Below are 14,565 nucleotides of genomic sequence, written 5' to 3' on the forward strand. Positions count from 1 at the left end.
ATCCTAGTCTTTTAGCAAAGCTAGTAATGTGTCTCTAAGTCATTAAGGAGGCAGAACCTAGATACCATACACCTCCCATCTCAATACTATCTTATGAAGTCCCTGGTCTTCTGGAATGACTATGGTTGCCCAATAAAGACTTTGGAAAGGCCTTAACAAGACGCCCATCAATAAGACAATAGCTGTTTCCAGACCCTTAAAGGTCAAAATGTTTCCCATATTCCTGGGTAATGCCTCCAATGAGACTTGCCTTCTGTAGCACCTTCAAGATGGGTCAATATTAGCTACAGGCAAATCAAGAACAATCCAGAACTGTTAATTCTACTACAAAGCTACCTAGAGAAAATTCAAATTTCCAGATAAGAAAAAAGTTGTAGAAAATGGACAATAAATAGTTTATAAAGAAGAAAAGGTTCTCCTAAATTTTGAGACTTACTGGCAGGTCAGCCTTTTCAAACCAAAGGGGCCTCAAAGTTGCTGGGTATATTTGATAAAGGGTACTTTTTTTTTTTTAATATTTAGAAATACAAAATAGAAGAAGGGCCTTAGTTTCCAAATAAGAAACTTAAATTTAACCACATCTTTAAAACCATTTAACCTCATTTCTAGAGGACCTCAAAGACATAAAAATACAAAGATATTCAATCCAGAATTATTTAAAATAGCCAAACCTGAAAACCAAATCAACATCCATTAGCTAGGGATCAACTAGTTAAATTATAACAACACACAAAAGGCTATTCTGCAGACACTAAAAATATCCTAACTCTGTATCTATTGACAACTAAAGTGATCCACTGCGTATTACCAGGTAACGAAAGCTCATTATAGAAGACCATATATCACAGGTTGGGCTTCCCAGATGGCTCAGCAATAAAGAATCTGCCTGCAATGCAGGAGACTGAGGTTTGATCCCTGGGTTGGGACAATCACCTGAAGGAGGAAATGCAGCCCACTCCAGTATTCTTGTCTGAAAAATCCCATGGACAGAGAAGCCTGGTGGGCTATAGTCCAAAGGGTCACAGAGTTGGACACCACTGAACGACTAGGCATGCATGCACATAGTCTAGTGCAGCAGTTCTCAGATTTCTGGTCTCAGGAATCCTGTACACTGAAAGATTATAGAGGATTCCAAAGAACTTCTACTTTTGTTTATATGATATATACAAAATAGACACTGATATACTGTACTTGAAAAAAAAACCCAGCCTCTCAATTTTTCTGTGAACCTAAGACTGGTCTAAAAGATCTTTCAAGGGAAAATTAATATTCAGTTCAGTTCAGTTGCTCATCGTGTCTGACTCTTTGCGACCCCACGAACTACAGCACGCCAGGCCTCCCTGTCCGTCACCAACTCCCGGAATCTATCCAAACCCATGTCCATTGAGTCAGTGATGCCATCCAACCATCTCATCCTCCATCGTCCCCTTCTCCTCCTGCCCTCAATCTTTCCCAGCATCAGGGTCTTTTCAAACGAGCTCTTTGCATCAGGTGGCCAAAGTACTGGAGTTGCAGCTTCAAAATCAGTCCTACCAATAAACACCCAGGACTGATCTCCTTTAGGATGGACTGGTTGTATCTCCTTGCAGTCCAAGGGACTCTCAAGAGTCTCCTCCAACACCACAGTTCAAAAGCATCAATTCTTCGGTGCTCAGCTTTCTTTATAGTCCAACCCTCACATCCAAAAAGTTTATTTAAAAATAACAACTCTGACTCATATTAACAAAATAATGCATTTTATGGAAAAAAAAATATATTCCCCACCCTACTCCCCACAAAATGTAGTACTGTCTTATACTTTGGCAAATCTCTTCAATGTCTAGTCCAAAGGAAGAAAGGTAGACTGGCTTCTGCATTATAGCAAGAGTTGTTAGCTTGTTAGGGCTGCCATAACAAAATACCACAGATTGGGTAGCTTAAACAGCATTTATTTTTTCAATAAATTCTGGAGGCTAGAAGTTCACAAGGTGTTGGCAGACTTGGGAATTCCCTGGTACTTCAGTGGTTAAGACTCTTGTTTTCACTGCTGGGCCCAGGTTTGATCCCTGGGCACAGCCAAAAAAAAGAAAAAGGTGCTGGAAGACTTAGCTTCTCTGGTCTCCTCTTGGCTTGCAGATGTCTGCCTTCTTATTGTCACACATGGTCTTTGCTCTGTGCATGCACATAGCTGACGCTTCTTTTTTGGTTGTCAAATGATCCTTTATTGAAGTATTTTCCTTTGTTGTCTTTAACTAGCTGGGCATTCCACTGGACCACTGTTGATGTCATCCATGATGTCACTGAGGGCGGCAGCCATCAACATTGCAGTCCCTGGGATCTCTTTAACGATTCCAGACAGTTCTTGAACTAAAAATAAGTGCCACATCTGCTGGGCAATGCTGACAATCTCATCAAAAACTGTATTTCCACTGTGCTTAATGTTCTGCCTCTTTCTGTCTCTTGGGCATTCCTTGAGGGTTTTGATGATCAGGGCAGAGACAAAAGGAACTTCCTCAGTCTGGCCGTGTCTGCTCCGTATTGGTCAGTTTCACTGTCATTCTCAGACCCTTCTAATCACCAGTTACTAGGCAATATCATCAACCAAACATTTTTGCAGACAGACCCAGGGACCGATCTTGGTGGTCTGGGGTCTAATGTTTCTTCATGTGTCCAAATTTCCTCTCCTTATAAGGACATCAGTCAGACTGGCTTAGGGCCCACCGTAACAGCCTCAGCCTCATTTTAACTTAACTACCTCTTTAAAGGCCCTATCTCAAAATAGTCACATTCTGAGGTACTAGGGGGTGAGAGCTTTAACATATGAATTCTCAGGGGACACAATTCAGCCCATAACAGCAGGTATAACGGGAAGTAGCTAGTAATAGCACAGCAGAAGTGCTGAGAGCAAACTAAGTTATCTCTAAAAAATACATATCTAAAACCTAAAGCTACCAACTTATAAAATTCTAGAAAACATAAGAATATACACACATACTATTCTATTAACCATCAGTGTGGTGATGTTACCATATTACATAGCCTCTGGAGACGCCAATGTACACTCAGGAGAGAATTAGAGTGAAAAAGGCAAATTGTATCTTAGTATTTTCATGAAAATAGTAGGATCTTCTCGCCCCTCTAAAGGAATCAGGGACTCTGAGGGGTCCAAAAATTACATTTTGAGAACCACAGATACAAGCTTTATGACCTCAGGCAAATTTCTTAACCTTATTAAATCTCAGTTTCTAAGATGAGGTATGGTAACACCAACTTGGAGAAAGCAATGGCACCCCACTCCAGTACTCTTGCCTGGAAAATCCCATGGACAGAGGAATCTGGTAGGCTACAGTCCATGGGGTCGCTAAGAGTCGTACAGACTGAGCGACTTCACTTTCACTTTTCACTTTCATGCATTGGAGAAGGAAATGGCAACCCACTCCAGTGTTCTTGCCTGGAGAATCCCAGGGGCGGGGGAGCCTGGTGGGCTGCCGTCTGTGGGGTCGCACAGAGTCGGACATGACTGAAGCGACTTAGCAGCAGCAGCAGCAACACCAACTTATCAATTTATCAGGGCTTCCCTGATAGCTCAGTTGGTAAAGAATCCATCTGCAATGAGGGAGACCTGCAATCCCTGAGTTGGGAAGATCCCCTGGAGAAGGGAAAGGCGACCCACTCCAGTATTCTGGCCTAGAGAATCCCATGAACTGTATAGTCCACGGGGTCGCAAAGAGTTGGACATGACTGATCAACTTTCACTTCACTTCACCTCAATACCAACTTAAGTGGGCTTGTGAAGATTTAATGAATAAATACACATTATTTACAAATAAATGACAAATGTGAATATTCTGTTAATATTAGCTGTTATCATTTGTGAAAATTTACTTAGCAATATGATATATGTGCTTAAATGCATAAGAAGTAGTAGCCTGTGGATGAGGAAATTATTTTTTAAACGAATATTTAAATTGAAGCATAACACACACACTGGAAAAAGTTTAAGACATAAAAGTACATAGTTTGATGATTTTTCACACAGTAAGCTTATTTTACCTTTAAGAGATCATTTTATTAACAACAAAGTTATTGATAAACAACCACAACAGCTGCCCCTTTTCTTACTTATAGCATCCTTGGGCTTTGCTATCCATCTCCCTGCAGGCATAAAGACAGAATCTGAGAGGTGTTCCTTAACTCATAACCCTCTGGCTCCCATTAGCGCCAGGAAAATGGCAGAGTGCAAGAGCAAACCTGAACTAAGCTTTGTGTCATTATGAAGCTGGATTCTCATCAGTGTCCAATTTAGTAAACTCTGAAGTTCACTTAAAAAATAACCATTATAAGTAACATTTATCATGTTTCTACCAAGGATATGGAGTTTATTTGGGGGTAACTCATTACTGTCACCCTGCTTATTTAACTTATTTGCAGAGTACATCATGAGGAACGCTGGGCTGGAAGAAGCACAAGCTGTAATCAAGATTGCCAGGAGAAATATCAATATCCTCAGATATGCAGATGACACCACCCTTATGGCAGAAAGTGAAGAGGAACTAAAAAGCCTCTTGATGAAAGTGAAAGAAGAGAGTGAAAAGGTTGGGTTGAAGCTCAACATTCAGAAAACAAAGATCACGGCATCTGGTCCCATCACTTCATGGGAAATAGATGGAAAAACAGTGGAAACAGTGTCAGACTTTATTTTGGGGCTCCAAAATCACTGCGGATGCCGACTGCAGCCATGAAATTAAAAGACGCTTACTTCTTGGAAGGAAAGTTATGACCAACCTAGATAGCATATTAAAAAGCAGAGACATTACTTTGCCAACCAAGGTCCGTCTAGTCAAGGCTATGGTTTTTCCCCTGGTCATGTATGGATGTGAGAGTTGGACTGTGAAGAAAGCTGATCACCGAAGAATTGATGCTTTTGAACTGTGGTGCTGGAGAAGACTCTTGAGAGTCCCTTGGACTGCAAGGAGATCCAACCAGTCCATTCTAAAGGAGATCAATCCTGGGTGTTCATTGGAAGGACTGATGCTAAAGCTGAAAATGCAATACTTTGGCCACCTCATGCGACGAGTTGACTCGCTGTAAAAAACTCTGATGCTGGGAGGGATTGGGGGCGGGAGGAGAAGGGGACGACAGAGAATGAGATGACTGGATGGCTTCACCAACTCGATGGACATGAGTTTGAGTGAACTCCGGGAGTTGGTGATGGACAGGGAGGTCTGGCGTGCTGTGATTCATGGGGTTGCAAAGAGTTGGACACGACTGAGCGACTGAACTGAACTCATTATGCACCATCCAAAAAACCCACAAAATTATTCTCCATAACAAAGTTATTTTTATAACAAAACAAATCTCGTGTAACAATCGTGGTGAGAGATTCTTTTCCCCCTCCTCTTCTTAAAAGAGTTAAGGGTGAAGCCAGTGGTGCCTTAAAAGTCAACCAGAGCGATGTTAGCTGCAACTTAACTCTATTTCAGTGCAGAATGAACTGCAAATTGGTAACACTAAGGAAGACTGGATTATAAGTAGAGATCAGATCCTCCAACCTTGACCTCATTACAGTTTGGTGAAAGGGGACCTGGAATCTTAAACAATTCTGTTAGCGCCATCAAAAATTATTTGCTTACACTGTTGCTCTTCATAAAATTTCTCTTATACATCAAAACTACCTGCTACTTCCTCTTCACAATAGTAGTTAAAAGTATACTTTCTTTAGAGCTATGGTGTCTCAAAAATTTGTCTATTGGCATCCAGAAAAAAAAAACACCTTAAAACATATACACATTTTTCCCCCCAATTCTATTGATAACTACTAACCTACAAAATTCTATGAAACACAAAAATACACAGGCACACACACTATTAACCATCAGAGTGATGATGCCACCTTATCATGTAGCTGCTGGAAAACTCCACTTAACAGTAATGCTAAGTCCTTATATGCTTGGTTACCTCTAAATACTAAATAACAGAATTTCTGTTAAGAATTTATGACTTGGGGTAAAGAATCTGCCTGCCAATGCAAGAGACATGGGTGTAATCCCTCGATTGGGAAGAACCCCTGGAGAAGGAACTGGCAACCCACTCCAGTATTCTTGCCTGGGAAACCCCATGGACAGAGACGCCTGGCAGGCTACAATCCATGGGGTCGTAAAAGAGTCAGACATGACTTAGCAACTAAACAACAAGAACATACAAAGTTACATTTTCCAAAGACAAAAATTTTATTTCTAAAAACAGAAATCATACCTCTGATACTCAAAAGAAGACATCTTTATTTTCTGGCTAAGGTCGCTCAATGGTAGCTGTCAGAAAGAAGCCAGTTAGAAGCAGTACCAAGATGAGATGAGGGCACTCAACTCCACAGTCGATTCTGCTATGCAGTACTACCCCTGGGAGACTTACTCCCATATGCCATTGAACAATCAGAGGTGAGCGAAGTAAAAGCTCCACTTAAATAAAAACTGAGTATTACCTGTAGAAAGCTTTTTTGGGGAAAAAACCAACCCTGCAGGCACCAAGATGAAGTCCTGGAAGAATAAAATAGCTATGCCAGTGAATAAGTGATGGCAGCATTGTATCCCAATTTACACCAAGGGGGTCAAACTAAAACTAAAGAGAAATACCAGAAGAAAAACACAGTCACTTTAGAAATCCATTTATTCACAAATGATCTGTGCTGTCACAATGGTAACAAATCTGAGTGTTACATACAGCCTTACCAGTTAGTGGCCTTATTAACACATGGAGGTCAGAATCGGACTTCTCAAACAGAAAATAAGAATCAGAATGAGACTAAGTAGTGACAGACAGACAGAGGCCATGGAGGGAGGAAAGCTGTGAGGGGCAGGGGTGAGAGGTGACAGTGAGCTGGAGCCCCCTAGCAGAGAATGAGGCAGGGCTGATGGGTGGGGCTAAGCGGAGGAGCCCCCACCCTCTGCCGGTCTGCTGCAAAGGAGTGCCTTCGTGGCTGACATTCTCCTGGGAAACTCTACACAGTCCTGATATCACCGTTTCAATTGCTGCTGCCCTGGGAAGGAAACGGAAAAGAGCCACAAACCTGCAGCTCCGTCCGAGGTATGGGAAGACAAGGGTTAGGGTAGGGGTGAAGGAACAGGAATTGAATAAGCATAAAAGGGACCAGCTTCAGAAGAAAAAGGACAGATCAAAGTAAGAGGTTAAAACCTTTACCAGTTATTTTGCTTAAGTTAAAATTCTAAGTAGTAGAGGAACTGAAAGCAGGGTCTCAGGTATTTGTACACCCACGTTCATAGGGCATTATTCACAACAGCCAAAAGGTGGAAGGAACCCAAGTGTCCATCGATGAAAGACTGGATAAACAAAATGCAGTACAATCGGCCCTCAGCACATCCATGGATCCCACATCCGTAGTCAGTCAACTGTGGACCAAAAATATTCAGAAAGTTACAGAAAGGAAAACTTGAACTTACTGTGTGCCAGCAACTGTTTACATGGCATTTACATTGTATTTGGTGTTATAAGTAATTTAGAAATGATTTAAAGTATCCAGGATGGTATGTGTAAGTTATATGCAAATACTATACTATTTTATATAAGGGACTTGAGAATCCACAGATACAGAGGGAGGTCCTGGAACCAAGGGAAACTGAGGGATGACTGTATTCACATCCAATAGAATATTACTCATTCTTAAAAAGAAAGGAAGTCCTGACAAATGCTACACATAGATAAACCTTGAGGGCATTACGTAAAGGAGAATAAGCCAGTCACAAAAAGACGAATATTGTATGATTCCACTTATACGAGGTAGAAATAGAAAGTAAAATGGAGGTTGCCAGGGAGTACGGGGAAAAGAAGAGTTTTTTAATGGGTACAGAGTTTCAGATTTGCAGGGTGAAAAGGTTCTGGAGATATTTCACAAGATGAATATAATTAACATTACTGAACTGTACACTTTTAAGTGGTTTGAGACTGTAAAGCTTATGTTCTGTGTTTTTTACCACAATGAAAAAGAAATTCTGGGTACTGACTAAAAATTAAGAGTGTAAGAGGAAGGGAAAAATACAAACCTTCTAGAATTTGTTGATATTTGATCTAGGTGGAGAGATTATCTGTAATTCTCTAAAAGTATTAATATTAATACAAAAGAGTTTAAAGGCTGGGGCAAAATCAGTAGGAATATAAGAAATACTGCGAGTCTGAGCTCCATTGGGCTTCAGAGGTACACTTCCAGAGAAGAGCTTTGGAAAGAGAGGTAGATTCCTGAAAGCTGAACAGGCATATGTTACAGGCATGTGCTCTCCCCATGCCCAAAACTATCCTGGCTGACTGTGGTGATTATGGACAACCGTTAGACACCACAGCATCCTCGGGGAGCCACCCAGGGAACTTACCACCCAATTTCCCACACCCCTCCTTGGCACTTAAAATGATGACACTTCTCTCTCAGCACCTTGTGAGGATGTTTAACTTCCAGTGCTTCCCAAGATCCACCTCAGGAGAAGTCAATTTGTCCACAGGAGGCATAGTTTCCAAAGCTGTCTACTGTGAACCTCTGAGAGATGTGAATTGAATTGAGCTTTAGGGTACCAAAGTAGAAGTTCTCAAACAGCTGAAAAGGAAAAATAAAAACCCAGAATGAATATCCAAAGAAAATCACAGACAAAAATATTAAACATCAGGATCTCTTGTAAAAACCTCTTGCTGTGTATGTCCACAACAATCCCAACAAACATCTTATGCTTTGTTGCTCAGTATTTTCATCTGAAAAATGATCCCAGGGAGCAGGGACAGGAGTGGGAGTGAGGAAAATACAGCAACTTTTCATCAACTGATTGAAAAGACTCCTCTGACAAAATGCACTAGAGAAAGAGGTCTGAGAAGTCAACTCCAAAATGTGTCTATTGAGATATGACCAAGAACTTGTAACAAACATCCTGGGGCCATACCCTGATTCACATGGCCTAACAAAGCTGCTTCTATGGACTTTCAGTTACTGACCATGGGGAATGTTAGTTTTGTTACAGCCAGGATAAAATTTGATATAATACATTCTTCTACCTCGTCAACAACATTTATTAGAAACAGTGACTAAAATAAACAGAAGATAAGGTTCCTGCCCTACAAATGATTCTGATAACCTAGCAAGGAGTTCAGAACACTCTCACACACAAAACAGCCAGGGAAACACTTCTATTCAATGATATAACAAGTACAAATGATAATGTTTATCAAAAACCTTTCATTAGACTTTGGATTCAAGCCAGCATCTTAAAGTAAATGCTCTTTACTACAATTCTTTATTTTAAAAGCTTTCAGCTTTGTCAGAGGAAGGGATGAACCTCTGAGAAAGACCTACTCCCGTGATGAGCACATTTACAAGGCAGAATGCAAAATGACATCAGAATTCATCCCAAGAAAATTAAGCTACAATGCTTAGATAAGGAGTGTCAAAGAGCAAAGGGCTGCCCTTTTTCTGTTAGGATGCAAGAGTTGCTCTTTCTTAAATGTCAGCATGATCCCAAGAAAGCCTTTCAGTACGTAAACCAACAATGCTTGAGCAGAACCTAAGGCTGAGACCTTTGCACACTAGCAAGTGACTGTCTTGTCTCTTCACTTATTTTTATACTCTCTCTACAGCCATGGACTTTAGCCATTGTCACCTTTTCTCTTCCTTCAATTAATCGCTTAGCAAAATGCCTGGGGTTCATTAAAGGCTAACTTTATAAAGCCCAGTAAATATTGATTCTTCAACATGACATCAACTTGACCCCAAAGATCTATTTAGAGGTTGTGTGATGCATTGTCTTGTCTTTCAGAAAGGTGATCAGCTCTTGGCTGCATTGATTTACACAATTAACTTCTCTTCCTGGCTTTGGCAGCCTGTTCAAACCGTATCTACCCCTTTTGTGTAAGAAAATACTGCCTGAAATGTTTATTGGCTAATCCCCTTTGCTGAACATTAATTTGAAGTGAAAACCACGTCAACAAGACCGACAGATTTGTAGCTTTACAAACTGAAGCCTTCTAGGTACAAAAAAGACATAACCAAATGGGCAAAAAAAAAAAACAAGACAAAAACTAAAAGGGAACTCATAATACTTTCAACGAGTTACCTTTTAGGGATTAGCAGCCCATGGTTCTCCTCTCTGTGCCTATGTTTCCATGTGATGGAGACACCGCAGCTAGGAGCTGGAAGGTACTTATCTCTGACTTCACTTTGGTATGATTTGACAGGGAGATTTCTCATGCTTCAGGTTTGAAGCGAAGAGTAAATACAACTATAATGAAGTTAGCTGGGATGTGATTTCAGTGCAGTAATTACAAAACTGAAACAGCCGACTGAACACAAATTCTCTTGCTTCTCTAAGGCAAGAGCAGTGGGTGGGAAGACTGAAGTCAGTCGAAACTTTCAACAGGCCATGTGGGAGCTGTGGACAGACACCACCACCCACAATACAAGACCATAAAGGGCAAGGACTCAAAAAGATGAACAAGTCAAAGTACCTTCCTTATAAACTGCAAAGCACTACTGAAACGTAAATATTGCCTATGATGCTGACAACATCGCTCTGCTCTTTCTGAAGCGATGAAGTGAAGTGAAAGTCGCTCAGTCATGTCCGACTCTGCGGCCCCATGAACTATGGAATTCTCCAGGCCAGAATACTGGAGTGGGTAGCCTTTCCCTCCTCCATGGGATCTTCCCATCCTAGGGATCGAACCCAGGTCTCCCTCACTGCAGGCACTTTTTTTAACTTGTCCTTACTCTACCTTCATAGGTTGCCATCTTCTTCCACACCTGTGGTAACATCATCATCAAATGAATTTCTTTTCCAAAGTCCCTACTGCAGTGTCAAGCTTCATCTTGGCCTTTTCTGTCCCCATATCCTTGTTGACTCTGTGTATTTATGATGATTTAGTAACAGTTTCATAGTTACTTTATTTTTAGTCATTGTTATATCTTCAGTCTTAAGCTTTTGTTTTAGTTCTGCCAATTTTTTCTAGTGATTCATTAAAATATAAGCACTCTGGAAGAAGGGTATTTTATGTTCTTCAAAGCTGAATTCCACTATATGCTGTAACTGTAGCCAGGAGATTGTACACGATCAATAAATATTTGTTGGATAAAATGACAACAAAAACAAATGTTGAAAATGTGTGTGTACTTTGTGTTAGAAAAGAGAAAACATGGCCGTGCTTAGATGGATTTAAGATTTTATTTATAGATCACCACCTAGGAATCCTTGAGGACTTACTCAATGGTATTACTTCTAATTATACTTCAACAGTAATTACTTGTGAAGAAAAATTTTATTAGTAACAGAAATTTCGTATATTCCTTTAAGTTTCTATGTCTCTTATTTGTCAAAGCCTATTTTTGACTCAAATTTTTGATCTGGAATGTCACTGAGCACCTGATGATGTGCATTTTCTTGTAAAGAGGCGTATGACGTGGTGCTGTATCCCAGGCCATCTGGTTAGGGAGACGGGGTACATATCAGAAGAGAGGCATGTTGATGACATGGCTGTGTTCACCTTGTGACATGTTATTGTGTTATGTATTCAATTACGTAACAATATAGACAGTAAAGGTTAAGTGTGGGAGGAGAGGTACAAGCAATCAATAAATGCAATGGGAGGTAAGAAAACGATGGAGAGGGCTCGGTCTCTAGAAAAGCCCTTTAGAAGAGACAGAAACTGAGTTAGGCCTTGTAGCAAGTCTAAGACTTAGAGAAGAGGAGGAGGGAGGTCAGCATGAAAGCAGAAATGGGTCTGGTGGGTCAAGGAGATCAGTTTAGATGTATGGAGGGTTCCTAAAAAGAGGCAGTGAGAAGCACTAAGGCCAGAGACACAAGGAAGGTGAATCAGATTAAGGGGTCGGGGGGGTGTCCTGAGGGTGAGATTCACAAGTGAGACTTCATTCTAGATGGTGGGAACCACTGAAGGCTTCTGAGTAAGCTTGGGGCCCAAGATGAAAACCAAAGGAAATTAATCTGGGTGTGATATATATTGCACTAACTGGAGAAAGGAACAAGAGAATAAAGAAAAGGAGACCAGGGTAGTATTTAAGTTGTGACATACTGAGTGTCTCTTGACTAAAAATAGCAGTAGTGGGCCTAGAAAGATTGGAGCAGATGTGAAATACTATGAATGAAACAACAGACTCTGTGATTTTCTGGATATGAAGGAGGATACAGGAGATGAGAAAAATCATGGATGACAGGGTAAAGGGTATGTGAGGGCACCAGTGATAGTAGCAGAATATTTCTGAGTGGGAACGATTTTATAGGAAAAAACAAAAACAATTCAGGTCCGTATCTTTAGCTGTGTGTCTCAAGCCCTTCTTCAACCAAGGGTTTGCCTGGTATGCTCTGAGAATATAAACGAAAGGCACGAAATCTACAGCACAGTTAAGTGGAACCACATCCCATAAAAAACTTTACAACTGTCCATTTTTTAAAACTGAGTAGTAGTTCTCTATATATTAGGGAAATGAACTACCTGTGTAATGAATTGCAAATATATTCTCCCCCAGTTTGTCATTTGTCTTTTGACTTTATTTATGGTGATTTTTGCCATGTCAATTTAAACTTTTATAAACTCAAATATATCATAACAGGAGATTTTTAAAACAAAGTTACCTAATGCAAATACTGTTATATATTAAAAGATCAAGGTGAACAATAAACATGTAAGTGCTGACAATAACACTAATGAAATAAAGATTATAACAGCCAAAGTTTACTGAGTAACCATGCATGTCAAGCATTACACTTTGGGCTGTATGTGATTATCTGATGGCTTCCTCATTTTGGAGTTGAACGTGAAGTTTAAAAGGCTAAAGTAACTTGCCCAAGAATGCACAGCAAATAAACAGTAGAAAACTGACATTCATAAAGTTTGAAAAAGGAAAAAAAGGAAACTAAGATTAAAACTCAGAACTTATATACAAACCAGAAACAGACACATAGACATAGAAAACAAACGTCTGGTTACCAAAGAGGAAAGTGGGGGAGAGATAAGTTAGTAATTTGGGATTAACCTGTACACACTGCTGCTGCTACTAAGTCACTTCAGTTGTGTCTGACTCCATGCAACCACATAGAAGGCAGCCCACCAGGCTCCCCTGTCCCTGGGATTCTCCAGGCAAGAACACGGGAGTGGGCTGCCATTTCCTTCTCCAATGGATGAAAGTGAAAAGTGAAAGTGAAGTCACTCAGTCGTGTCCCACTCTTAGTGACCCCGTGAACTGCAGCCTACCAGGCTCCTCCGTCCATGGGATTTTACAGACAAGAGTACTGGAGAGGGTTGTCACTGCCTTCTCCAAACCTATACACACTATTATATATAAAATAGATAACCAACAAGGACCTACTGTATAACACCGAGAACTATACTCAATATTGGGTGATAATCTAAATGAAATAATCTGGAAAAAAAAAAAGATCTACATGTATGCACAAGTGAATCACTTTGCTGTATACCTGAAACAAACAAAACGTTGTAAATCAACTATACTTCAATTCCAGTAATCATGTACAAATGTGAGAGTTGGACCATGCATATAGAAGGCTGAGCGTAGAAGAACTGAGGCTTTCAAACTGTGGTGCTGGAGAAGACTCCTGAGAGTCCCTTGGACAGCAAGGAGATCAAACCAATCAGTCCTAAAGGAAATCAACTCTGAATATTCATTGGAAGGACTGATGCTGAAGTTGAAGCTCCAATACTCTGGCCACCTGATGCAAAGAACCAACTCACTGGAAAAGACCCTGATGCTGGGAAAGATTGAAGGCAGGAGGAGAAGCAGGTGATAGAGGAGGAGGTGGTTTGATGGCATGACCAATTCAATGGACATAAGTTTGAGCAAACTCCAGGAGACAGTGAGGGAAAGGGAAGCTTAGAGTGCTGCAGTTCATCGGATTGTGAAGAGTTGGGCACAACTGAGCAACTGAACAACAATACTTCAATTTTAAAAAAAAGACTCCATGTTCATGAATCGGAAGAATCAATATAGTGAAAGTGAGTATACTACCCAAAGCAATCTATAGATTCAATCCAATCCCTATCAAGGTACCAATGGTATTTTTCACAGAACTAGAATAAATAATTTCACAATTTGTATGGAAATAAATACAAAAATCTTGAATAGCCAAAGCCATCTTGAGAAAGAAGAATGGAACCAGAGGAATGAATCTGCCTGACTTCAGACTATACTACAAAGCTACAGTCATCAAGACGGTATGGTACTGGCACAAAGACAGAAACACAGATCAATGGAACAAAATACAAAACCCAGAGATAAATCCATGCACCTGTGGACACCTTACCTTTGACAAAGGAGGCAAGAATATACAGTGGAGAAAAGACAATCTCTTTAACAAGTGGTGCTGGGGAAACTGAGCAACTGCCTGTAAAAGAATGAAACTAGAACACTTTCTAACACCATACACAAAAATAAACTCAAAATGGATTAAAATCTAAATGTAAGACCAGAAACTATAAAACTCCTAGAGGAAAACAAAGGCAAAACACTCCCTGACATAAATCACAGCAGGATCCTCTATGACCCACCTCCCAGAGTAACAGAAATAAAAGCAA

General features: G+C 40.4%; 1 protein-coding gene across 3 annotated transcripts in view; it reads right to left on the bottom strand.

Annotated features, from left to right (window-relative positions):
• Nucleotides 1-6,627: 6,627 nt before the first annotated feature.
• ASCC1 (activating signal cointegrator 1 complex subunit 1) overlaps nt 6,628-14,565 on the bottom strand; it is a 105,943-nt gene continuing 98,005 nt past the window's right edge. For 2 of the 3 annotated variants that reach the window (XM_055425503.2, XM_055425502.2), the window contains exons 10-11: nt 8,420-8,578; nt 6,628-7,385 (exon numbers count right to left, since the gene is read on the bottom strand). In XM_055425503.2, coding sequence (XP_055281478.1) covers nt 8,462-8,578 — 117 coding nt within the window. In that variant the 3' untranslated portion in view covers nt 6,628-7,385; nt 8,420-8,461. Of the gene's footprint in view, nt 7,386-8,419; nt 8,579-14,565 lie in introns of those variants that run through there. The other variant, XM_088841956.1, reaches the window with a different exon arrangement.

This window comes from Moschus berezovskii, chromosome 12 (genome assembly GCF_049115385.1).
Source record: "Moschus berezovskii isolate FMDL1 chromosome 12, NW_MosBer_1.0, whole genome shotgun sequence".
Taxonomy (NCBI): Eukaryota; Metazoa; Chordata; class Mammalia; order Artiodactyla; family Moschidae; genus Moschus; species Moschus berezovskii.